The following is a 25800-nucleotide window of genomic DNA, read 5'->3' on the forward strand; positions in this document are numbered from 1 at the left end:
GCTGATTACAATAAACCTGATCATAATTTTAATGAGTTTACATTGACTTCCAATCTTATGCACAATTTGGGTTTTTTTCCTGAAATGTTATTGATTTTATAATAAACAAGCATTAGAAAAGTGCAATGATTATGAAGAAAAACATAAACTGATTCAACAACAATCAACGCTACATAAAGAATTTGTTTTAAAATTTTTGGTTATAATTTATAGAGTCCACTATATCAAAAAATCAAAAAGGAAGGAGAATCTAAAAAAAATATGTACAATATCAGCAATGTATAGGGAATTCCCCAAGAAAATATGGAAAAGAAAATAAGATGATACCTTTTTTATTGGACATAACTTAATACATTTCTTGATTAGCTTTCGAAGGTTGCCCTTCTTCCTCAGATCGGAAATCCGATTTCCGATCTGAGGAAGAAGGGCGACCTTCGAAAGCTAATCAAGAAATGTATTAAGTTATGGCCAATAAAAAAGGTATCATCTTATTTTCTTTTCCATGTTTTATTTTGTTTGATTTCTATTGATAACCTTAAGAGTGGACTAACATGGCTACCACACTCCTCTACCCAAGAAAATAGTAAGCACACACCATAAATTTAAGTTTTTTTTAATGCCTATGATGAAAGAGTATTTAGCTTCAAGCCTATTGTTATGTCTGCAGCTCTTTGAAACTTTTTCCTCCGATCTAACTAGACTAGATTTGAAAACTCTTAAGGTGTGTGCTATTTTCTCACGGAATTCTCTATACATTGTTGATATGGTATATAACTTATAGAGCACTGAATGATGATAGTCCTCTCTATCTTGCCACATCATTAACAATCACAAGCGCTGCACTTTACAGAAAAGTATCTTTTGGACGACCCTTCTTTTCGACATGTTATTTGAGATGAATATTGAGCAGCTCTGCCAGTACAATTACCTTCAGTATCATTATTCCTTTCATTTTGCAAACAGTTAAAAGCGTATCTTTTCATGTGAGCCTTCTCAGCAGGATGGACAGGGATATATTGGATGATCCGTACTACAGCTGATGGTTTATTTTGTTCCTTTATGTTTATAAAATAATATTATTGTAATTGTGTTTGTCATGTTCTATGATGTTTGGGGTTTTTTGGGGGGGCGGGGGGGTTGTGAGCCGCTGTACGAGTATTTACCTGCAATCTCACCTTTGCTGATCTGGGACCTATACAAGCCTGAACCATTCTTTTATAACAATATAGATTCTACAGCCTGTGGCCTGAATACATCTGTAACCATCAGAAACCAGCTTTTCAAAGGAAAATTACTGCTGGGCACTGCCTAGAACAGTAGATGGGTGGGATATAAGATTTTATAAATAAGTAAAATAAAATAAAAACTATGAATTTGAATAAAATCTTGTGTGTAGCATTTCATGCATAACGTTTTACTAGACTAGAATGTGTAAAATTTTGCATTCCATATTCTAAGAGTGGAAATAATGTCCATTATTTCAACAATGCACATCTGTTCCAGGATTTAATAAGTGCAGCCCTGTTTTGCAAGAGGTTTTTTTTTTTTCTTCCTTTTAGTACATGGTCCCTTCCTTGCTGTCGAGCAGGCATAAAGTCTGCACCTTCAACTAGGCACAATTTCTGCAGGATTTGTGCTTTTCGGATTTTGTATGGTGATGTTCCAGCATATCTAACTGACTGGGCGGTTCTTCTTTCTAATGGTATTAATAGTAGGACTTGTTACCAAATGTTACTGTTTTCCATCACCTAAACAGGTTACAAGATTTAAAATGTTTGATTTTTCATTGTTCTATCAAGCTGCTTTTGTGTGGAACTCGCTACCAAAGCCGATTTGTGTTCTATAACACTATTTGATCTTTAGTAAGAATCTCAAGATTATTTGGAGAATATTTCTGATATTGGTTTTATAACTAAAATTGTACTTTAATTCCTAGATTAATGGCCTGGTTAGCTTGATTATGTGATCTGCATAAAACTATTTTCGGTTAATGTGGAATAGAAAAGTCGTGTAACATAACATATAAGACAAATAGGGAGAAGTTACAAAGCTGCTTTAGGGCAATAACCTACATTATTTGCTACTTAAGACTTAAAGGGCACTAAAGCAGGTATTTTTGCCCTGACATAGTTATTTAAGTCACTGCTAGTTACACAGTAATGAGACGCAAAACATGCAAATACACATCAAGCAGCCTATTACAATATAAATACTATAACACAGCATGAAGTAAACACTTCACGCCACGCTATAGAAGGAAAAATAACTCCAGCAAAAATCTGGGTAATTCTAACACTCCAGGAGATCCGGCTGTAAAACCAGCCTAATACTCCTGGGTCGCCTTTTAAAAAAGCCATGTTGTGCTGACCCAGACCTCCACACCCCAATCACAGTCTCTCCTTAATCAAGCTCCTTTCTGGGTACCCACCAACTCAAGCTCCCGTCCCGATGCCCCCTAAATAACTTTCCCGATGCCGATGCCAAATCTGCCTGATCCAACTAGATACAAGGGAGTTCTGAAGGCAGACCTGTTGGGAGAGGGGGCTACCAAAGCTTGCAGAGGGAATTGGTTTTGTTGGGGGCAGGACTTAATTTAGAGGAACTTGATTTGGGGGGAATTGGGAGTAGAGCTTGATTTGGGGGGATTGCGATTGAATGGGTGAGGGTCTCGGCAGGCACATGTTCCCTTTACTATGCGGCCCAGGAACATTGGGCAGGCTTTGTGGGATCTTAGAATAACGCTGCTTATGATAGCAGGGGAGTTAAGTAACCTGCAGTATTGAGATACGACAGATTGGTGACTCTTGTGGTACATGAAGGAATGGTAAAAAGCCTTGATAATGTTTCCCCCATATGTACTTCTGTATCTTTATAGGACAAGCTGCAAATAGGAGCCTTTTTGACCCCGTCAGTTCAGGTAACCAATTATAAAATTACCCCTTATATGAGCTCTGCAAAACAGGAAAACCTTACAGCACAGTCTCATTTTACAGGTCTTCAGTGTCCCCTGGATTCTATATTGGGCACCAAAAATTGCACATGGATCTGCAAATGAGGCAAATAACATCAACAATTGGGTCCTAAAAATCAATTATTGATGTTAATTGGCACCCATTAAAATCTGCAAGTGCATTTAGATGCACGCTATTCTATATGGCATGATGACTAACTGCTCTCATGCCTAACTCAATAGGGGGCATGGCCATGGGAGGGACATGGGCATGTTAGGGGTACTACAAAAGCTTCCCTGCACAGTTACTGATTACACCCATTTTCGCTCCAAAATGCCCGAAGTTGAGCGTCAGCATTTTTCCACCAGGATTTAGCTGGCATAATTTCCAGCTTCTGGCACAGAAATGAGCTCTAATTGCTATTCTATAAATGCCACTCAACCCAGAGAACTGTTTATAGAATAGCACCCTGTGCTGATTTTTTTTCAGCAACGCTATTTCAGTGCTATTTGTATAATTCCCTCCTGTATGCGTAAACTAGTTTGGCTTGCTCAAAAACAATCTGACCCTTCATCGAACCTTGAATAAAACCCAAAACCATGGGATTTGAAGCAGGAAATGGCCAGGTCTAGGTCATAATGTATTTCAGATAATTGCTCACATCTGTGTTCTAACATTTACCTTATACCTCAGCCAATCCTACAAGCATTCCAAAAGATCCAAGGCATTCTATTATTCTGCTCAACATTACAAAAATAAGGAGCAGCCACACACCAAGAAGTATACAGCAAAGTAACAGGTTCTATTTAATTTTCAAGGGGTTTAACCTATTTTCAAAGGAAAAGACTTATGAAGTTGTAGGGATGTGTGTGCTGTGGGGCAAGTATGATTTTTAGAACATGGCAGGGGGTTCTGTATCCATATCTGGCTGCAGATCTCACATGTATACACGCATATCTGGAAGAGCAGGCTGTTTTAGTTTTGGGTGGAACTTCTTGGGGTTTTTTGTTTTTTTTATGTATGTCCCAAGTGCAGATCAGGCATCCTGCTGCCTGTGATTTGATTAAGCTAAAGTTTGAGAGCTCATGTTCCCTTGCAGGGGGTCACTGTGGCCTTTTGAACACACAGGCTAACATCTAGCACCAGCTGGTACAGATTATTAATTAAATGAAATTGGAACCTGATACCACACACTAATAAAATCTGTCCCCACTTGGCCTTTTGAAATCAGATAGTTATTATTCTAAACTATTCCCTTCCTACTCCCCCTCCTCACACATAAAACAAGGGACATATATCTATTCAAACAAGCTTTTCTTAGTCAGACAAACATATGATTTCAGATCAGAACTAATTAATACCTAGCAAAATCCGCATTGCTGAAGACTGGCAGTAATTCTTTCTCCTTGGCATTACAAGAGATTAGATTTCATCCTTAGCATTCAGTCTGCATACTTTAATATACTGGACCCTACCTGCCCTTCCAACTATTGCCCCATCTCCCTCCTCCCTTTCCCTCCAAGATAATTGAACTTGCTGTTCACCACCACTGTCTTGACTTTCTTTCATCTCAAGTTGTTCTTGATCTACTTCAATATGGCTTTCACTCTCTACATTCGAATGAAACAGCCCTTGCTAAAATCTCCAATGACCTATTCCTGACCAGATCCAAAGGTCTCTATTCTAACCTCATTCTTCTCGTTCTATCTACTACTTTTAGCAATGTTGATCACCACCTACTCCTTGACATACTATCCTCACTTGGATTTCAGAGCTTTGTTCTTTTTTGGTTTTCTTCTTATCTCTCCCATCGCACTTTTAGTGTATGCTGTGGTTGACCCTCCTCCACTTCTATCCCACTATCAGTTGGTGTGCTCACATATCTGACTGCTAAAATCTGTTGTTTCTTTCTCTATAGCATCACCATAATTCGTCCCTTCTTTTCTGAGCACACTACCAAAACCCTTATCCACACTCTTATCACCTTTCGCTTAGACTACAGCAACTTGTTTCTTACAGGTCTCCCACTAAGCCATCTCTCTCCCCTTCAATCTGTTCAAAACACTGCTACATGACATATTCCGCCAATGTCATTATACTCATATTAGCCCTATCCTCAAGTCACTGATTATATTAAGATTATATTTGAAAATAATGCCCCCCCATTCAGAGAGAGGAATATTAGAGGTTAAATGTTAGTATAGTAAATATGATGAAAAATTACTAAATGCTGTCTTTTACCAGAGGCAGGAAACTTTCATTCGACATAAACAAGTTTGGAAGACAACAGAGAAGTGATTGTGATGCATGCTGATGTCTGAGCATACAGATGATGCATGGAATAATGTATGATAGTTCCACATTCCTATAAATGTTAAATTTTTACTGGAACCACTAGCAGTTTTGGAAAGTACTCTGAACCCCTGAACTTGCAGATGTAAGCAGGAAATAATCTAGCCAATGATTTTTCAAAGTTTGTGTCCCATGATTCATGATGTAACCAGTTGATCTATGACTTAATAAAAGAGAAGAGGATCTGAGGGATTTTGAGACAGTTCTGGGAGGCCTCATTGTCATTATGTGAGACCCTCCATTCTCTCTCTCAGGGCCTTCATTGGCTCCCTATCCATTTCCACATACAATTGAAACTCCTCTTATTGACTTACAAGTGCATTCACTCTGCAGCTTCTCAGTATTCTCAACTCTTATCTTTCCCTACACTTCTTCCCGGGAACTCCTTTCATCAGGTAAATCTCTCTTTATCTGTACCCTTCTCTTCAACTGCCAACTCCAGACTCCATTCCTTTTTTTATCTTCCTGTACCACATGCCTGGAATAGACTTCCTGAATCAGTAGGTCAAGCTCCATCTCTGGCCATCTTCAAATCTAGACTAAAAGCCCACCTTTTTGAAGCTGCTTTTAACTCCTAACTCCTGTTTACTTGTTCAGTACCTGTGTCTGTTTTATAATTCCCACCTTAAGTAATTCCCTTATCCCTTATTTGTCCTGTTTGACTGTCTTGATTAGATTGTAAGCTCTGTCAAGCAGTGCCTGTCTCTTACATGTTCAGTATACAGTGCTGCGTACATCTAATATAGCTATAGAAATGATAAGTAGTAGCAGTATATTAGTATGCTAATTATATTTTTAATTGTAGTGTGCTACACAGTGGCAATTTGTTCCTGTGGTGTAGACCTTACCTGGGACAAGATGTATTACAGCAAATTAAACACAAATACAAAGTGTATCAATATTCTTTACCCAACATGTTAATAATGTATAATGTCAGTGAAGTGTCTGTGGCCTAACCAGCACAGGAATTCCTCATAGTACCATAAAGCATTATTTAGTGCCTGCTGCAAGTGATATACAAATTTGTTTTCACAATTCATTTACAAACTTTAGTAAACTTCCCTCTCTGTTCACTCTCAGGAAACAAGCTGACTCTGGATGCCGTTTTTGTGGACAAGGATATGTGACCACTTCTGGGAAAATGTGACTAAAGTCACCAGAAACAAAAAAAATGAGGTTTTAATACTGTTAGAGCAAACAATTTGTAATACAACAATCCAAACCTCATCCTTTTAAGTGAAAAAATAAAAAGTTACAGAAGTTCAAAATGTAACTTTTTCACATGTCCACTACATGAAAATGTCCACATGGGTCCACTACATGAAAAATCAGCCATTCTAAACATTTTGAATCCGCTATATTAGTCACCTTTTCCCAGAGACAATCACATATTATTGATGTAAAGCAGATAGGTGTGTGTCATGTCTCTACAATTTTACTGCACTACTGAAGAACTATGAATATATTCAGTGTATAGGCACAATATAAATTACCCCTCCCCGATTGATTAAGGTCAAATAAGGGAAGCTCATATTCTGGAGCTGAATGTGTAGCTGCATGGATGGTGCCAGTGAGAGTGCTTCGGTTTCGTTGACCTTGGGATGCTTTTCCACAACCTACTGAGCAGAGATGGCATCCAGCTATCAAAGAAGGAATGCAGTGTGTTCCATAACATAATCGCTAATGTATTAAAGAGGGGTTTAAAATTGGGATGGGTGAGAAAGGCCCCAAAGTCATTAACAACTTTCAGGAATGTAAGATATCTAAAACTTTTATAGCAATGGGAAAGAACAGCAATATTTAAAGGCACTGTATACCACCAATGCCTGTAGTATGGGAAACAAATTTCTGGATCTGGAGGCGATAATGGTAGAAGCCAACATGGATTTAGGGGCGGTCACTTAGACGTGGCTCATGAAGAACCATGACTGGGATATAGTTTTACCTGGCTACAATCTATTCAGGAAAGACAGGGTAGAAAAAAAGGTTGGAGAAGTGGCATTATATGTTAGGAAAGTGCCAAAATGGCATATTGAGGCTCAAGGGTGAAGGGGAGGAATATGTAGAAGCTGATAAGGATATTTCTGCTCTGTGTTTATGGATGAAAGGCTGGGGCAGAAAACAATTGCTACTGGAAATAGATGTTTGGTAGACCAGGACAGATTTACAGATAACTTAGTTCGGGAGGAGCTAGCTAAACAAAAAATAGACTAAGCGATGGGGCCTGATGGTATCCATCAGAAGGTGCTCAAAGAACTAGGAGAAGTTTTAGCACCTCCATTGTCTAACCTCTTCAATGCTTCCTTAGAGTCTGGAGTGATCCCAGAGGACTGGAGAAGGGCAAATGTGGTCCCTCTGCACAAGAGCGGAAGCAAGGAGGAGGTTGGGAATTACAGACCTGTTATCCTCACCTTGGTGGTGAGTAAACTAATGGAAACACTTCTGAAGAGGAGGATTGTGAGGTTTCTAGAATTGAATGGACTGCAGGACCCAAGACAGCATGGTTTCATTAGAGGCAGGTCTTGTCAGACAAATCTGATTGATTTCTATGACTGGGTGATCAAACTGTTGGATATAGGAAGGGAGCTTGATGTGGTGTACTTGGATTTTAGCAAAGCCTTTCACACGTTTCCTCAAAGGGTGACTGATAAACTTAGTGCCCTTGGTATAAGTCCTAAAGTGACTGACTGGGTTAAAAACTGGTTAAGTGGAAGAAGACAGAGGGTAGTGGTAAATGGAGCTTGCTTCAAGGACAAGGATATTATCAAGTGGTATACCACAGGAAGCAGTGCTTGGGCTGGCTCTTTTTAACATCTTGGTGAGTGATATTGTGGAAGGACTGTTTGGCAAGGTTTGTCTCTATGCGGATGATGCCAAACTCTGTAATGGGATGGACACCCCAGGAGTATGAATAGCATGCGGAGAGATCTGGCGAAGCTTGAAGAATGGTGCAGCAACTGGCAACTCAGATTTAATGCTAAAAAATGAAGGGTCATACACTTAGGTTGCAAAAATCCAAGGGAACGTTATAGTATAGGGGTGAAGTACTTCTTTGTACAAAAGAAGAGCGAGACTTGGGTGTGATTGTGTCAGATGATCTCAAGGTGGCCAAACAGGTAGAAAAGGCAACAGTCAAAGCCAGAAGGATGCTCAGGTGCATAAGGAGAGGAATGGCCAACAGAAGAAAAGAAGTTACAGTGCTCTTGTATACGTCTCTGGTGAGGCCCCATTTAGAATATTGTGTGCAATTCTGGAGAATGCACCTACGAAAATATATAAATAGGATGGAGTCGGTCCAGAAGGCTACACTAACTATTAGGCCTTTATGCCTCTTTCTAAACACCTGAGCAATTAGCTCTGGCCATACTTGGATTACATAACAGTTAATATTCATCCCCCCCCCCCCCCCCCAGGAAGACCATAATTGGTTTGGGGCTTTCTTTTTACACTGATACCCAAAAATGCAATGCAAAATCTTGAATTTCAACTTCAGGATCTCTTTAATCAAACCTGCCAGCTCATCCAAAATCTCATGTTTAGCTATAGAAAACATTCAAAACTTACATGCACAGTAATATTTATTACATACCTTCACATGTTTTGTTATGTTTTCCAATTCCAGCAGGATGCCATAGGGCTTCAGCATTACCCCAGTAAAGTTCAATACAGGAATGGCAGTGGTAAGGCTCTCCAATTCATTTAATAGCACTCCAGTGCAATCATCGTCACAAGCTAGGGACAGGGCATGCCCAAAAATATATTACAATCTCTTATATAAAAAAAAGATGTATGTGAACAATGTTTTAAAATTGAAAGGCAATGCCATTTCAATACAAAACAGCTAGATAACAAGGCAAATTGATAATTCTAGAACTGGATCTTCTATCACCATAAAACCTATATTTCTGAAATCCAGTAGATATATTTTACATATAAGACTGTTTATCAGACTACTTCAGCAGTCTTCCAAAGTTATATGTTTCTGTGTCTTGTATCTTATTCAGAACTAATTCTCCCAGAACCTCAGTGATGTTAATCACTGCAACTTCAACTGCAGTGATATAATTAACATCAAAATCTTCATAGGTTCTTTAAACATTTAACATTCTTTGTATTTTAATATTTTTGAAAGATTTTTTACTTATCTCATCTCATTGTTGAACACAGGGGGAAAATGTCTGACATGCACGTTTCGCCCAAACCTGGGCTGTCTCAAGGACCTTCCCCCGGTCTTTTCGTTAGCGTCGTTTCTTTTGCTGAGCTGATGCTAACGAAAAGACCGGGGGAAGGTCCTTGAGACAGCCCAGGTTTGGGCGAAACGTGCATGTCGGACATTTTCCCCCTGTGTTCAACAATGAGATGAGATAAGTAAAAAATCTTTCAAAAATATTAAAATACAAAGAATGTTAAATGTTTAAAGAACCTATGAAGATTTTGATGTTAATTATATCACTGCAGTTGAAGTTGCAGTGATTAACATCACTGAGGTTCTGGGAGAATTAGTTCTGAATAAGATACAAGACATAGAAACATATAACTTTGGAAGACTGCTGAAGTAGTCTGATAAACAGTCTTATATGTCCCCTCCGAAGGGACACCACCTTGTAAGTGGTGGAGGGGCTTCCGTGTTTCAATGACTCAGAGGGCTATGCTGAAGGGTTACCCATATCAGACAGGCCTCTGAGGAGAAACCAGACAAAGAGTGTCCCAAATTAGGGAGAGGGGAAAGATGGTGACCTGAAGCTCGTACACTCAACGGCCCAGCTGTCCTCTGAAGTTCAGTTTTTGTTCACTTGAAATTTCCTCTCTGCATTGCAGTTGCCTTAACAGAGGAAGGGGACAATGGGGGGTCAGCCGCCGATGACCAGCGTTTTGTCCCCTGTGCAGCAAGTGTGGGACCGCTGTATGACGAGCTGCCCATAGATGACTGGGTTGATGAGTCCTTTGATTAGCGCCGACGAAGGAGCGTCGATGCTCTTGGACCTGGAAACAACTTAATCGCTCAAAATCATTTAACCACCATGCCCAAAGGGGTGGAGGAGTGAGTCAGGAGTGTATGCTGAAACGGAAGTCGTTTACAGCTGAACCCGTGTCGGCGGTGCTACTCCTAAACCCTTAAGAGTTATCAGCTTGGAGTTTTTGGCTCCCGTGGAGGTTGCATTGAATGTCATCTGGAGGGTGCTCCAGGACCTGACGGTGGTAGAGAATGACTTTGCTTCAGATATAGTCTTGTTAATGAGCCACATGGATAATCTAATCAAATCATTTGAGAATATACAGCAAATGAAGTTCTACTGAAGTAGGAAACGGTTAAGATTTGAAAATGATAATAAGACCAGAAAAAATTTGAACAAAATGAATATTGTTGTAGATGATTAATATCGAGATTGTTGTTTTCCCAGACTTCCAGGTATGACTCCTAATGTTTTTTTTCCTCTGAAATGATTCCTCTTAATATATTAATTCAAAAGGAGTGAAGCCTGTGAAACTGGGATTACTTTAATCAGCGGGAATTGGATTGAAGATTCAAGGGTTTGTATTGTTAAACAATTTCTGGTTTTAAAAGGGAAAAAAATGAAATCAGGTGTATTACTTTCACTAATATTGGACAATAAGTATGTTTCCAATGAAATTGATGGACTATGCACCGTTATGGTCTTGAAGAAACCAACCAGATGATCAATGTGGAAAAATGATTTAGATAAATAATAACTGGGGATAATCGGGTTAATACCACGTTTTCTTTGTTTGCTGTTGCTTAAATTGATCTCCTTGTCTTGTTTCACTCTCCCTATTTATTTTGTGGTCTAAGAAAGAGAAAGATTGTACAAAATCCATTTATCTTGTTGAGATTGTTTTCTTCAAATATTGTTTTAATGTACAATCATCTCTGTTTTACTGTTTTGCAAGTGATCCTTGTAAAATGAAAAAATTATAAATAAATGATTTAAAAAAAAAAAACAGTCTTATATGTAAAATATATCTACTGGATTTCAGAAATATAGATTTCAATACAAAAGACAGTTTAGACTAAATCCTGGGTATTCCGGAAAGATGGGCTACAGTTCAGCCAGGGAGAAACCAGGCTGCTGGCATTAACATTTTTAAAAAGGAGACAGAGTGGCTTTTAAAGTACAAACTGGGGGAAGGCTGACAGTTGCTCAAAAGTACATGATTCGGAACAAGGTAGCTTTAAAAGATATCATGAAAGCAAGGGAAAAAATTCTGCAGGACATAAAACGCACATTGGAATCCCTATGGATAGAAATTCCATGTGTAAAAGGGAAACGTATAGTCATATACTTTTAAATCCAACATAAATGCCTGATCTCTACTACACAACAAAACTAAAGTACGTAATGGACATAACACAACTCTTGTGTTGTATGATTCCCTAATGTGGCTGTGCCACATGAACTTTACCTTACCACGATATCACTTTGTATTTGTTTACACCGGAGTCTGCAAACACCTCTCCGGTACTATGTAAGCCACATTGAGCCTACAAATATGTGGGAAAATGTGGGATACAAATGTAACAAATAAATAAATATGAGTGTACTACCATCCACCTAAACAGGATGAACACACAGATGCAGAAACATTAGCAAAAACTGGGGAGGCTAACAAACTGGGTAACACACAATAACAATGAGTAATTTCAATTGCCCCAACATCGACTGGATAAATGTAACATTAGGACATGCTAGGGAGGTAAAGTTCCTAGATGAAATCAAGGATTGCTTTATGGAACAGCTGGTTCAGGAACCAACAAGAGGGGGAACAATACTAGACCTAGTTCTTAGAGGAGCACATGATCTGGTACAGGAGGTACTGGTGCTGGGGCCACTTGATAACAGTGATCATAATATAATCAGATTTGGTATAATATCTGGAATAAGCACACACAGGAAATCCAATTTATTAGCATTTAAGTTTCAAAATGAGGCTATAATAAAATGAAGTGAATGGTCAAAAAACAAAACAAAACAAACAACAAAACCTTAGAGAAGCAGCTGGAAAGGTCAAAAATTGACATCAGGCATGGATGTTATTCAAAAATATCATCCTAGAAGCCCAGACCAGATACATTCCACATAATAAAATAAAGATAGAAGGAAGACCAAATGATAGCCGGCATGGTTAAAAAGTGAGGCAAAGGACTCTATTAGAGCTTAAATAGCATCCTTCAGAAAATGGAAGAAGAATCCTACTGAAAATAATAGGAAACAGCATAAGGAATGGCAAATCAAATGCAAAGCGTTGATAAGGAAGGCAAAGGGAGACTTGAAAAGAAGATTGTATTGGAGACAAAAACATATAATATAAACATGTTTAGGTATATTAGAAGCAAAAAGCTGGTAAAAGAATCGGCTGGACCACTAAATGACCGAGGGTAAAAGAGGCACCCAGGGAAGATAATGCCACAGTGGACAGACTAAATTATTTGCTTCAGTCTTCACTTGGAAACTTGGAAGATGTTGGTGGAGATTCAAGTGCCAAAAATGGTATTCAATGCTGATGAATCAGAGAAAGTGAAACAAATCTCTGTAAACTTGGAAGATGTAATGGGGCAATTTGATAAATTAAAGAGTAGCAAATTACCTGGACTGGATTTATACATCCCAGAGTACTGATAGAACTGAAAAATATTGTTACTCATATGTAATTTATCTTTAAAATCAAGCATAGAACTGGAAGATTGGAGGGTTGCTAATGTAACACCAATTTTTGAAAAGGGTTCTAGAGGTGACCCGGGAAATTATAGACCAGTGAGCCTGATGTTGGTGCTGGGCGAAATGGTAGAGACTATTATAAAGGACAAAATTACTGAGCATATACATAGGCATGGATTAATAAAACAAAGCCAACATGGATTTAGTCAAGGGAAATCTTGCCTCACCAATCTACTACATTTCTTTGAAGGGTTGAATGAACATGTGGATAAAGGTGAGCTGGTTGATATTTTGTATCTGGATTTTCAAAAGGCATTTGACAAAATACCTCATGAACTAGTCCTGAGAAAATTAGAAAACAATGGGATTGGAGGTAGTGTCCTATTGTGGATTAATAACTGGTTACAAGATAGAAAACAGAGTAGGATTAGATGGTCAGTATTCTGAATGCAGAAGGGTAGACAGTGGGGTTCCCAAGAGGTCTGTGTTGGGACCATTGCTTTTTAACATATTTATAAATGATCTAGAGATGGGAATAACTAGTAAGGTAATTACATTTGCTGATGATGCAAAGTTGTTCAAGGGGACCTTACGAGACTGGGAGATTGGGCATCCAAATGGTAGATGACATTTAATATGAGCAAGTGCAAAGTAATGCATATAGGAAAGAGGAACCCAAAATATAGCTACATGATGTAAGGTTTCACTGCCAAGGAAAGGATCTCTAGGTGTCATTGATGATATGTTGAAACCCTCTGCTCAGTGTGCAGTGGCAGCTAAGAGAGCAAATAGAATTATTTATTTTATTTGGATTTTGCTCACAACTTTTTAAGTAGTAGAAAGTGAGCTACACTCAGGTACACTGGATATTTCACTGTCCCAGGAGGGCTCACAATCTAAGTGTGTACCTGAGGCAATGGAGAGTTAAAGTGACTTATCCAAGATCACAAGGAGCAGCAGGGGGATTTGAACCAGCCACCTCTGGATTTCAAGACCAGTGCTCTAAGCACTAGGCCACTCCTCCACTCCATGGTAAGAATTATTAGGAAAGGAATGGAAAACAAAAATGAGAATAGTATAATGCCTTTCTATTGCTCCACGGTGTGACCACACCTCAAATACTGTGGGCAGTGCTGGTCTCGAATCTCGAAAAAGATACAATGGAATTAGAAACGGTACAGAGAAGGGCGACGAAAATGATAAAGGGGATGTGATGACTTCCCTACGAGGAAAGGCTAAAGATCTAGGGCTTTTCAGCTTGGAGAAGGGGCGGCTGAGGGGTATTTTATAGATCTCTATCATAAGTAGAGCGGAATGGTAGCCATGAATTGCTTGTTTACTCGTTCTATAAATGCAAGGACTAGGGGACATGCAATGAAGCTGCTAAGTAGTAAAATTTAAAAAAAAACTGGAGAAAACATTTCTTCACTCAGGGGTCATTTTACTAAACCGCGTTGGAGCCTTGGAACTACTGCCTAGTTACCGCATGGCCAGGCAAGTAATTTCATTTTTTATGTGCATCCGCTATGTGCGCCAGAAAATATATTTTATTTTTCGGTGCATGGTGCTAACCAGGCAGTAATCGGCATTTTACGCACATAGATGATTACCGCGCAATTAACGCGTGAGACCTTACCGCTAAGTGAATGGATGGTGGTAAGGTCTCAGACCCAAAATGGACGCGTGCCAATTTTTATTTTGCCACATGTCCATTATCGGCCCCAAAAAAAGAACATTTTTTACAAGCGCGCTGAAAATGGATCTGCATGCACCCAAAACATGTGTCTAAACTAGCGCAGGCCATTTTTCAGCACACCTTTGTAAAAGGACCCCAGAATATGTAATTAAACTCTGGAATTCGTTATCAGAGAATATGGTAAAAGCAGTTAGCTTAGTAGGGTTTTAAAAAAGGTGTGGACAATTTCCTAAAAGTAAAGTCCATAAGCCATTTCTAAGATGGACTTGAGAAAAGTCCACTGCTTATTTCTAGGATAAGCAGCATAAAATCTGTTTTACTCTGCTGGGATCTTGCCAGATACTTGTGACCTGGATTGGCCACTGTTGGAAACAGGATGTTGGGCTTGAAGGACCTTTGGTCTGTCTAAGTATAGCAATGCTTATGTTCTTATGTTAAGGAAAAATGTGCCATTGGAATTGAGCATAAACTCAAAGATCACATTACTATAGAATTATATGCATATTCTTAATCCAAAAAAATATTAAATTCCACTATTATAATTTAATTTAATTAAATTATAGTATTCATATTCCACTTAACCATCAATCTCTAGGCAGACTTCTGTTAATATTAACACATACACCATAAAATATACAATTTGTCACTAAAGAAGTATACAGTTCAGTTAGACAGGATAGTATAGCATAGCTGAGTTTTCAAAGCATATCAGAACTGTCCATAAGAAGACATCCCTAGGAATAAGCAGGGACGCAAAGAGACTGGGCTGGGCCCCCAAGGTCACCGCCGCTGCTCCCCCCTCCACCCCCTGAGGTCACCGCCGCCACTCCCCCCTCCCTCCCCGTCCGCCACCGGGCTGGGCCCCCTGCATTGAAATCACAGCACCTCTCACCTCCATGTGAAAGCGCTGCAGGCAGCAGGGCAGCAGATCGCCTCCCTTCGGGCCTCCTTCCCTCCCTGTGTCCTGCCCTCGTCTGACGTAACTTCCACGAGGGTAGGACACAGGGAGGGAAGGAGGGCCGAAGGGAGGCAATCTGCTGCCTTGCTGCCTGCAGAGCTTTCACAAGGAGGTGAGAGGCACTGTGATTTCAATGCAGGGGGCCCGGCCCGGTGGCAGACAGTGGACAATGGAGGGCAGGTGGGACTGCTGCGCCAGGCCCCCCCTGGAGGCCAGGGCCCGGGGAATTTTGTCCCCCCTGCCCCCCCTCTCAGCAGCTATGGGAATAAGGGAAGTAATGTCTGAATCTGAATGATACATAGTAGTAATTTTTCAAGGTAAGAGACAGGCTGAAAGATTTTACACTTACATATGCATTCTTTTTCCAAGAGAACATGTCTTGGCTGGCACATATCACAGAGGTGTCCAGTTACACCCTGCTTACAGACACACTGTCCCGATACTCTGTCACAGAGAATGTCCACCGAGCCACTGGGGTTGCATTCACATGGACTGCAGCTGCCACCAGACTCACTGGGATTGCCATAGTAGCCTAGAGTGCATCTGTGTGTTAAAGAAAATGGCTGTAATTTCATGTAATGTGTGTGGGGGGAGGGGGGAGATTAATTTCCATATCTGGAATACCTTAATGTCAGAACAGAGCCTAAATCGTTATGGGAGGTAGTTATTAAGGTGTGTAAAAGCTGGCCTATTACCACACATCAATTCACCACAGGAGTCACTAACCCACAATACTTCAGTACTGCAGGTTAGACACTCCTGCGGTATATGAATAATATAGCTTATGATCAACCGCAGAAGCTGCAAAGCTGCCATATTCATACTGCCTGGGAGCATCGGATGCTTAGCCGTGGCCAGATAGTCTCCCCCCCCCCCCCCCCCGGCACTTCACATGCCCCCTTTCACAAACTCCCCCAGGAGCCTCCTTCAAAACCCTCGGGTCTAGTAGGTATGGGCCAGGGGTGATCCCTAATTGCGCTGGCCCCTACCTGTGCTGGGTTCAAAATGGTGCCAGCAACTCCTAATGGTAAGCTCATGGCACTACCACTAGAGGTCAAGTTGCCATATTCGATTTACATAGTAATGATATGTTTGCTTGCCTTTTATCTTATTACTATGTATCAAATGGTACCTGTATTAAGGTAATGTAACATACATTATTGCCACTTAACACACATTAAGGAGCAAAAAGCATGTATTATGGCTGTAATGCACATTATTAATAATAAATGAACAAACCCATAAGTAAAAATGATTCATTTTTGGCCTCTGGAAGATGAGTAATGCAAAAACCACAAATTATAACAATTGTAAAATGTAAATGCATATATGAAAGATATTCATCAAAAAACAACATATTTATAATTGCCTGAAGAAGGGTGTTTAGAGAAGGCAGGTGAAACCCATAACAGATGCTCCACTCAGTTTTTAGATGCACCAACATACATTCAGGTACCCAGACACCCCCCCCCCCCCCCTTCTCCTCTTCCCTCAGAAAGCATGTGGGAAGTAGCAGCAACAGCAGTGGTGTAACCGTAAGAGGGCCCAGTCACATTAGGCCCACCCAGAGTATCCCTTAGTGAGGCCGGCAGGGACCCACATGGAGGTTAATTTTATAATAGGTCACGTAAATAGGAAGGCCAAGTAGGTGTCTAGTCTGAGGCTACTTTGTAAAGATACATAGAGGAATATTTTCAATATGACAACTAAGTCCGAACTAAGATGTTTTGCCGAAAACTTCTCAAACCAACATCTAGCATACAGATATAATTGAACTAGAACTATGGGGCATTTTCAATATAACGTCTAAGTCCGAACTGAGATGTTTTGCTGAAAACCTCTCAAACCAACATCTAGCACACAGATATAATTGAACTATATATCTAAATTTATGGTTCCATTATGGCTTTGAGCTAGAAGTTTCATATTCAACACATCCATCTGTAAGTACCATTTTTGAAAAAAAATTCATCCCTGGGAAAAAATAGTAGACAACAAGCCATAGGGACATCTGTCTGGCAACATTCCTAGTAAACTGGTCACACAGACATCCCACCAGTGCAGAGGAGCATTCTACTGGTCAGTACAGTGTACGTCACATAAAGGGACCCAGGTACAAACTGTACCAAAACCCCTCCTGGGTCCCGTTGTTCACTGTCCACTGCACTGACCACTAGCCTACTCCATCCATTTTCTTGCTGCTGTCTCAGGAATGGCCATAATATCTGGAGCTGCCATAGAGCCTGGTATCTACTGTCACTTCTTTGTGGGTGGAAGGGGTTCAGTAACCACTGGAAGATTAAAGGGGGTGTTATATTTTAATCCCTCCAGTGGTCAGCTGGTCAATCAGTAGGGCACCTTTTTCTGGCTTAGTCATGACTAAAACAGGTCTAGATAAAAACATGCTTCTTTTCTGCCTTGGATCTTTTTTTTCTGTTCCATTATCACAGAAAAACAGCCAGATTTAAAGCCCGCCCAAAATATGCCTCCAATAGGCCCCCCTTGCAATTTAGACAAACTGTGGAGTAAAACATCCCAGTTCCGAGTTTCAAAAATTGCTACTTAGAGGTTTAGGCAAGGAAATCTCCATCAGCACGTCGTGCTGCTATTGAGGCATTTGTCTCTTTTGAAAATAAGTGACACGGAGGGGCATTTTCGATAGTGCATCTAAGTCGGACTTTGGACACTTTCTGCTAAACGTACCAAATCTGAATAGGAAATATACCCATTTCTAAAAAACACAAAACGTTTTGAACAAGGCTTTATGCGTTATCTCTTTAGGCCATTTTTGTAAAAAAAAAAAAAAATGCACAAAATCAAGCCAATGGGATGTAGAAGGGACCAGCATTTTTAGCAGACTGGTCCCCCAGGCATCTCCGAAGAGCAACAGAGCATCCTAGGAGGCACTGCTTTGCACTTAATATAAATGCTCTCAGGTACACATCTCACCGTTGCTCCCTTATCTTGTCTGCTGAGCCCTCCAAAACTCACCCAAAATCCACTACCCCCAACTGTACACCACTACAATAGCCCTTATGGGTGAAGGGGGCACCTATATTTGGGTACAGTGGGTTTCTGTTGAGTTTTGGAGGGCTCACAGTTTCCACCACCTATGAAACAGTTAGGAGGAGGTATGGACCTAGGTCCACCTGTCTACAGTGCACTGCACCCACCACTACACTGCTCCGGAGGCCTGCACGCTGCTCTAATGGCTATAACATCTGAGGCTGTCATAGAGGCTGGTGAGTACTATTTTTATTCACGTTTTTTGAGGGTGGGAGGGGGTCAGTGACCACTGGGGGAGTAAGGGGGTCAACCCTTAATCCCTTCAGTAATCATTTGGTCATTTAGGGAACTTTTTTGTGTCTTATTAATTAGAAAAACAGGTCTAGACCAAAACATTGAAGTTTCTATCCTAGATGCTTTGGTTTTGTTCCATTATGGCTGTAAAACGTCCAAGTATTAGGCTCTACCTAACCCACCTTTGAAACACCCCAACATGCCCCCTTCTGATTTGAATGCACTGCAGACGAAATGCATAGATAGATGTCTGCAAAACAGTTTTCGAAAATACCGATTTGGATGTTTTGAAAATAAATCCGTCCAAATGGTACTTTATGACACTTTTTGGACGTTTTTCTCTTTCAAAAATGAGCACCATAAGCACCTATGTGTCTTTACAAGATACAAGCACAAAATCTGCCAAAATTGTGTCTACTTGTCCCCCATTTTGTTTGATGTCTTGATGACAAAATTAGATTTTTTTTTGATTTTTCAAAAAATAATATATATCTGTATGCAGATGGCATAACTATCTTATTTCCATTTAAAAAAGCAGTTGAAGATAGTATTAATGAAATCGCTGGTTACTTTGAGACCATGGAGCAATTGGCTTCAAGTTGTAAGCTTAACTACTGCTAAAACCAAGATTTTATGTTTAACCCCTTCTACTAAGGCTTTGTATTGTTCATCCTTGAATATTCGTGGTTCAGATTTTTCCTTAGAATCTACTCTAAAGGTGTTAATTAGTTTAAAAAAAGTATTTCTCAGGCTGAAACAGCTCCAAAGCATTAAGGGGCCCTTTTACAAAGGTGTGGTAGGCTCTACGCAAGTGCAGTGTGCACCAAAATGAGACTACTGCCAGGTTATTGTGCCCCCCCCCCCCCCCGGCAGTAATTTCGGATTTGGCACACGCCCATAATGCTAGGACAAATTATTTTTTTATTTCCTACTGCACGTGGTATTTCCAGCTTTAACTGGCAGTTGGTGCATGCCAACAGTCACCACGCATGTAGCACATTAACCCTTACCGCTAGGTCAATGGGTGGCAGCAAGGTCTCAGGTCGAAAATGGACATGCGCTGGTCTCAATTTTGGCACATGTCCATTTTCTGGCTCCTTAAAAAAAGCCTTTTCCTAGATGCGGTAAAAAATGGCCCAGCAGGCACCCAAAAGATGCGCTTTCACAACTGCGGGCCACTTTTTACCATGGCTTAGTAAAAGGACCCCTAAGTGTTGAGTAAAACTCACTTTCATGTAGTGGTTCAGGCACTGGTGTTGTTTCAGCTTGACTATTGTAATGCACTTTATATCGGATGTTAACAATTATCTTTAAAACGTTTGCAAAATTCGGCTGCAAAATTGATTTGTGGAAGACATAAATTTGATCATCTCACTCCTTTGTGGCAATCTCTTCATTGGCTTCCTATTGAAGCACAATATAAATTTTCATCCATAAATTATTTTTATGGTTTTGTTCCATATTATTCTGTGGAATTATTTACAGTGGAAATAACAATTTGCTCTCTAGATCTAAAGATCGTTGTCAGTTAGTTTCCTTCTGTGAAACATGTGAAGTATAAGTCCTATCTGCAGCAGTAGCCCTAAGACAAAAGACTTAAATGCATGACACAGAAACCCTCTAAGTGAGGAGTGCAGTGGCGTACCAGGGGGGGGGGGGGCGGTCCGCCCTGGGTGCACGCCGCTGGGGGGTGCCGCGTGCCGGTCAGCGTCATTGGTTTCCATGCTCCCTCTGCCCCGGAACAGGTTACTTCCTGTTCCGGGGCAGAGGGAGCATGGAAACCAATGACGCTGAGCAGCGCGCAGCATCCCCCCAGCGGCGTGCACCCGGGGGGGTCCCTTCGCCGGGGGGGGGGGGGGGGTCGCGCTGCACGGAGGGGGGCGCTGCACCCGGGGGGCGGGGCGCATCGGCGATCCGCCCCGGGTGTCAGTGCCCCTCGGAACGCCACTGGAGGAGTGCAATGCCATTGAGTCACTGACGCTAACAAGCTAAGCTAAGCAGGAAGAGAAAAAGAATGTAGATAACTTGTGCTACCACTGTCCAGGTAGGGAAATTGTCATTCTTCTTATTTGGAACCAATTTCTTAGTGGCACTGTATCATAAGGTAACCCCACTGTAAGATGCATAGGTTATATTAAAACAAAACAAACAAAAAAAACCCTTTTTACTATATTTTTCACATTAAAACCTTCATGCATGTTATAACCAGGCCTACATCAAAGATCACATTATACAGAAAACAACTCTGCACTTGCCAACAGGGGTAGACTGATCATTTGGGCAGAGGGCCCAGTTCAGTTGGGGGGCCCAGTATCTCCTTCCCATAAGTACAACAACTCTCTCCCCTCTGTCCCCAGGTCCAGCATTCCCCTCTCTCTCTCTCACACCCACCCCCCCCCCCCCCATCTCCCCCCAAAGTCCCTTTCTCCATACAGGGCCCTGGCTGTCTGCTGCTGACCGGAACCTCTCTGCCGCAGCCTGTCGCTTTCTGAAGTAACTTCCTGCTTCTGCAAGGGTGGGCTGTGGCAGAGAGGTTCCAGTCAGCAGCAAACAGCCAGGGCCCTGTACAGAGAAAGGCATTTTTGAGGTAAACATGAGGGGGACAGAGCCAGATCCAAGGAGAGAGGGGAGGGGGGAAGATGCTGGCCTCGGGAGGGGGGGAGAGATGTTGGACCTGGGGAATGGAGGGAGGAGGCAGAGATGGTGCATTGAGGGGAGGAAGAAAGAATGAGAGGGAGATATGTTGCATCTGGGGGGAGAGGGAGAAAGATACTGGATCTGGGGAGGGAGAAGGATATGGGACCCATGGATGGGGGGGGGGGGGACCTAGGACCCTCTTATTGCCCGGGGTCCCAGATCCCTGTCAGTCTGCCCCTGTTTCCCAATTATTATGTCCTCCTTTAGAGTGTTTTAGCAGTACATTTTACTCCTAATAAACCAGTGAAAAAATGGTCAGCCTAGCTGGCTTTTCAGTCAGCTCAGCTGATAATCCTACTGTAAATATGGATGTTTGCTTCATAAAGGCTGGACCTACCTTTCGCAGTACTGGCCTTCATACCCAAGGAGGCAGGCATCACAGCGAAAATCACTATCACCTTCCAATACACAAGTGGGACTGAAACTAAGAGGAAACAGTGCACATAAGTTAATTTAACTTTTCATTTATAGACTGAAGAAGGAATTCATAAGCAGCATTAACTTTAACACATGTTAAGTGAATTAACGGACGCTAAATGTTAAGCAGCACATAGGTATAAGATGGCCTTCTAATAAATTCCCTAAGACTCCTATTTACCACAATAGAGTTATTGCAGGTTTTATGCAAGTTAACTGTTAATACAAAGCTAAAAAAAAACACACAGTTCCTCCCCATTTTGATAGTATATATTAAAGGGGCAATATAAGTGGGTGCCCTCTTTTAGGCGTCCAAATGCCATACAGTAAGATCCTATTCTATAATGCTATCAGGAGCCCAGATTCTGTTATAGAACAGTAGCATAACCCGGCTTTGGCACGCTTAACATTTACAACAGAAGCCATAGACCTGGTATAACTGCATTTGCATAAATGTGGTGAAAACATGCAAAACTTACAGTGTTGTGCAAACAGTGTGCACACATGGTGACTCTGCTCACACCCCTCCCATACTCCACCCATGTGAATATCCTCCCTTGCATGCATTCGCTATGCCATTTACATGCACCCCTTAGAGAATAGCAATTAGTTGCTATATTTCCACTCTAACTCTTCCATCTTATTTTTTAGGCTTCTAGCATTTGCACTTCAGATTGTTTTTCCCTTGTTTCTACAAGCTGCTTAGAAGCTGACGGGGCTAATTTGTATCCTTTACTCTGCTTTCCCCTTAAACACTCCTAGTTTTCTTTCACTATTGTTGAAACCTCTCTATTGGGATTCCCTAAATGTCCTGTTTCACTAGTATCATTCAAGAATACTCCACACTGAACCATGTGGTCCTGGATGACTGTTGTCTCCCCCCACCCCATTTTAGATTAAAAACTGCTCTGTCAACTTTAAATGTTAGCACCAGCAGCCTGGTTCCATCACAGTTAAGGTGGAGTCCATCCTTTCAGAATAGTCTCCCCCTTTCCCAGAATGTTGCCCAGTTCCCAAGAAATCTAAATCCCTCATCCCTGCACCATCATCTCAACCATGCATTGAGACTTCGGAACTCTGGCTGCCTCTTGGGTCCTGCGCATGGAACGGGTAGCATTTCCGAAAATGCTACCCTGGAGGATCTGAATATCAGCCTTCTAACTAAGAGCATAAATTTGGCTTCCAGAACCTCCATCCCACATTTTCCTATGTACTACTACTTATCATTTCTATAGTACTATTAGACGTACACAGCGCTGTACACATGAACATGAAGAGACAGTCCCTGCTCGAAAGAGCCTTACAATCTAATCAGGACAGACAAACAGGACAAATAAGGGATAAAGGAATTACTAAGGTGGGAAAGGTAAAATATACATGGGTACTGTACAAGTGAATAGGGGTTAGGAGTTAAAAGCAGCATCAAAAAGGTTGGCTTTTAGCCTGGATTTGAAGACGACCAGAGATGGAGCTTGACGTACTGGCTCAGGAAGTCTATTCCAGGAATATGGTGTAGCAAGATTAAAAGATGGAATCCGGAGTAGGCAGTGGAGGAGAAGAGTACAGATAAGAGAGATTTACCCAATGAACAGAGTTGCCGGGGACAAGGGTAGGGAGAGATAAGAGTGGAGAGGTACTGAGGAGCTGCAGATTCAATGCACTTTTAAGTCAACAAGAGGAGTTTGAACTGTATGCGGAAATGGATAGGGAGCCAGTGAAGTGACTTGAGGAGAGGGCTAATATGAGCACAGTGACACTGGCGGAATATAAGTCATGCAGCAGAATTTTGACCAGATTTAAGGAGAGAGAGAAGGCTTAGTGGGAGACCTATGAGAAACAAGTTGCAATAGTCTAAGCGAGAGGTGATAAAAGTGTGGATAAGGGTTTTAGTAGTGTGTACAGGAAAGGACAAATTGTGGTGATATCCTGTATAATAATTTGCACCTCCAACGTTCTATGTCTGGATGCCTGTGTTCGTAACACACTTCCCAATGGTCCGCCCTCGCAATGACGTCAGAGGGCGGATCAGTGAGAGGGAAGAGAAGCCAGCACCAGCCAGCCACAGAACGTTGGAAGTGAGGTGAGAATCGTGGGAGAATCGCCCCTTCCTCCTCCCTCACCCTCCCCCCTGTCCTCCCTCACCCCCTGTCCTCCCTCCAAGTTCCAGGCCCTCTCCTATCCCCTCCTCAGAGTTCCAGCCACCCTCCACTCCGAGTTCCATGCCCCCTACCTCCCTCCCTCCCTCCCTCCCTCTCTCTCCTCCCCTCCAAGTTCCAGGCCCCCCTCCCCTTTGAGTTGCAGGAATGATCCCCCTCCACTTCGAGTTGCAGGACCAACCCCCTCTCTCCCTCTCCTCCCCTCCAAGTTCCATGCCCCCCCTCCTCCAAGTTCCAGACCCCCGCGCCTCCCTCCCTCTCTCTCTCTCTCCCCTCCGAGTGAAGCACGACCTGTCCTCCGCCTGCCCCTCGCCTTCCTAAGTGCTGGCCACAATTTAAAAATTCTTACCTCGGGGTCCGGCATCTGCAGTGAAGGCGAGCAGGCACGGCGCTTCAACGTGCATTCCCTTCTGTCTCAGCTCTGCCTCTGGTCCCGCCCTTCCAGAAACAGGAAATGAGGGCGGGACCAGAGGCAGAGCTGAGACAGAAGGGAACACACGTTGAAGCGCCATGCCTGCTTGATTTCACTGCTGCCGCCGGACCACGAGGTAACAAGTTTTAATTTAGAGCCGGCACTTAGGAACGCCAAGGACAGGTCGTGCTTGCACTCGGAGGGGAGAAAGAGAGAGAGGAAGGGAGGCACGAGAGTCTGAAACTCAGAGGAGGGGGGGCATGGAACTCAGAGGGGAGGAGAGGGAGGGAGGGAGCGGGTCCTGGAACTCAGAGGAGAGGCAGCGGGTCCTGCAACTCAGAGGAAAGGGAGCGGAGCCTGGAACTCGGATGAGAGGGGTGGGGGGGGAGGGAGGGAGGGGGCCAACCTTGTTAGTGCCCGTTTCATTTCTCTCAGAAACGGGCATGTTTTACTATTAATAGAGAGAGAAACAACAGATTTTAGCAGTCTGTTGGATATGTGCAGAGAAAGAGAGAGCAGTCATTTTTAGCACATTGCTACACCTGAGAACATCTCACATTCCCGACCACAGCCATGTATGATATGGGTCTCTCACAGATCTTAAGGGCCATATAAAGGCAATTCTATAAACAAGGTGTTCCCATTTATGTATGTCACACGTGAAAATGTTTAGAATAGCATATACACGTGAATATTTGCATGTAGTATACATAGAGGGGCATAATCGAACAGAAACGCCTATCTCCATGGGCGTTAATCTCCGAGAACGGGTCCGTGAAGGGGCGGAGTGAACCGTATGTTCCAAAACAAAATAGACGCCCATGGTTTATTCGCCAAGGTGTGAGCTGGGCGTTTTTGCTTTTCACCGATAATGGAAAATGAAATCGCCCAGCTCAAAAACGAATACATCCAAGGCATTTGTTCATGGGAGGGGCCAGGATTCATAGTGCACTGGTCCCCCTCACATGCCAGGACACCAACCGGGCACCCTAGGGGGCACTTTTACAAAAACACAAAAAAAAAGGTAAAGAGCTCCCAGGTGCACAGCACCCTTCCCTTGGGTGTTGAGCCCCCCAAATCCCCCTCAAAACCCACTGCCCACAAGTCTACACCAGTACTATAGCCCTAAGCGGTGAAGGGGGGCACCTACATGTGGGTACAGGGGGTTTGGGGGGGTTGGACGAC

General features: G+C 42.1%; 1 protein-coding gene across 1 annotated transcript in view; it reads right to left on the reverse strand.

Moving 5' to 3' along the window:
* Nucleotides 1–25800, reverse strand: part of LAMA1 (laminin subunit alpha 1) — a 357026-nt gene that overhangs the window by 120725 nt on the left and 210501 nt on the right. Inside the window, 3 exon segments of the mRNA XM_030213227.1 lie at nt 8893–9035; nt 15983–16176; nt 21968–22054. Coding sequence (XP_030069087.1) covers nt 8893–9035; nt 15983–16176; nt 21968–22054 — 424 coding nt within the window.

The sequence above is a fragment of the Microcaecilia unicolor genome, chromosome 1, assembly GCF_901765095.1.
Source record: "Microcaecilia unicolor chromosome 1, aMicUni1.1, whole genome shotgun sequence".
In the NCBI taxonomy this organism is placed as follows: Eukaryota; Metazoa; Chordata; class Amphibia; order Gymnophiona; family Siphonopidae; genus Microcaecilia; species Microcaecilia unicolor.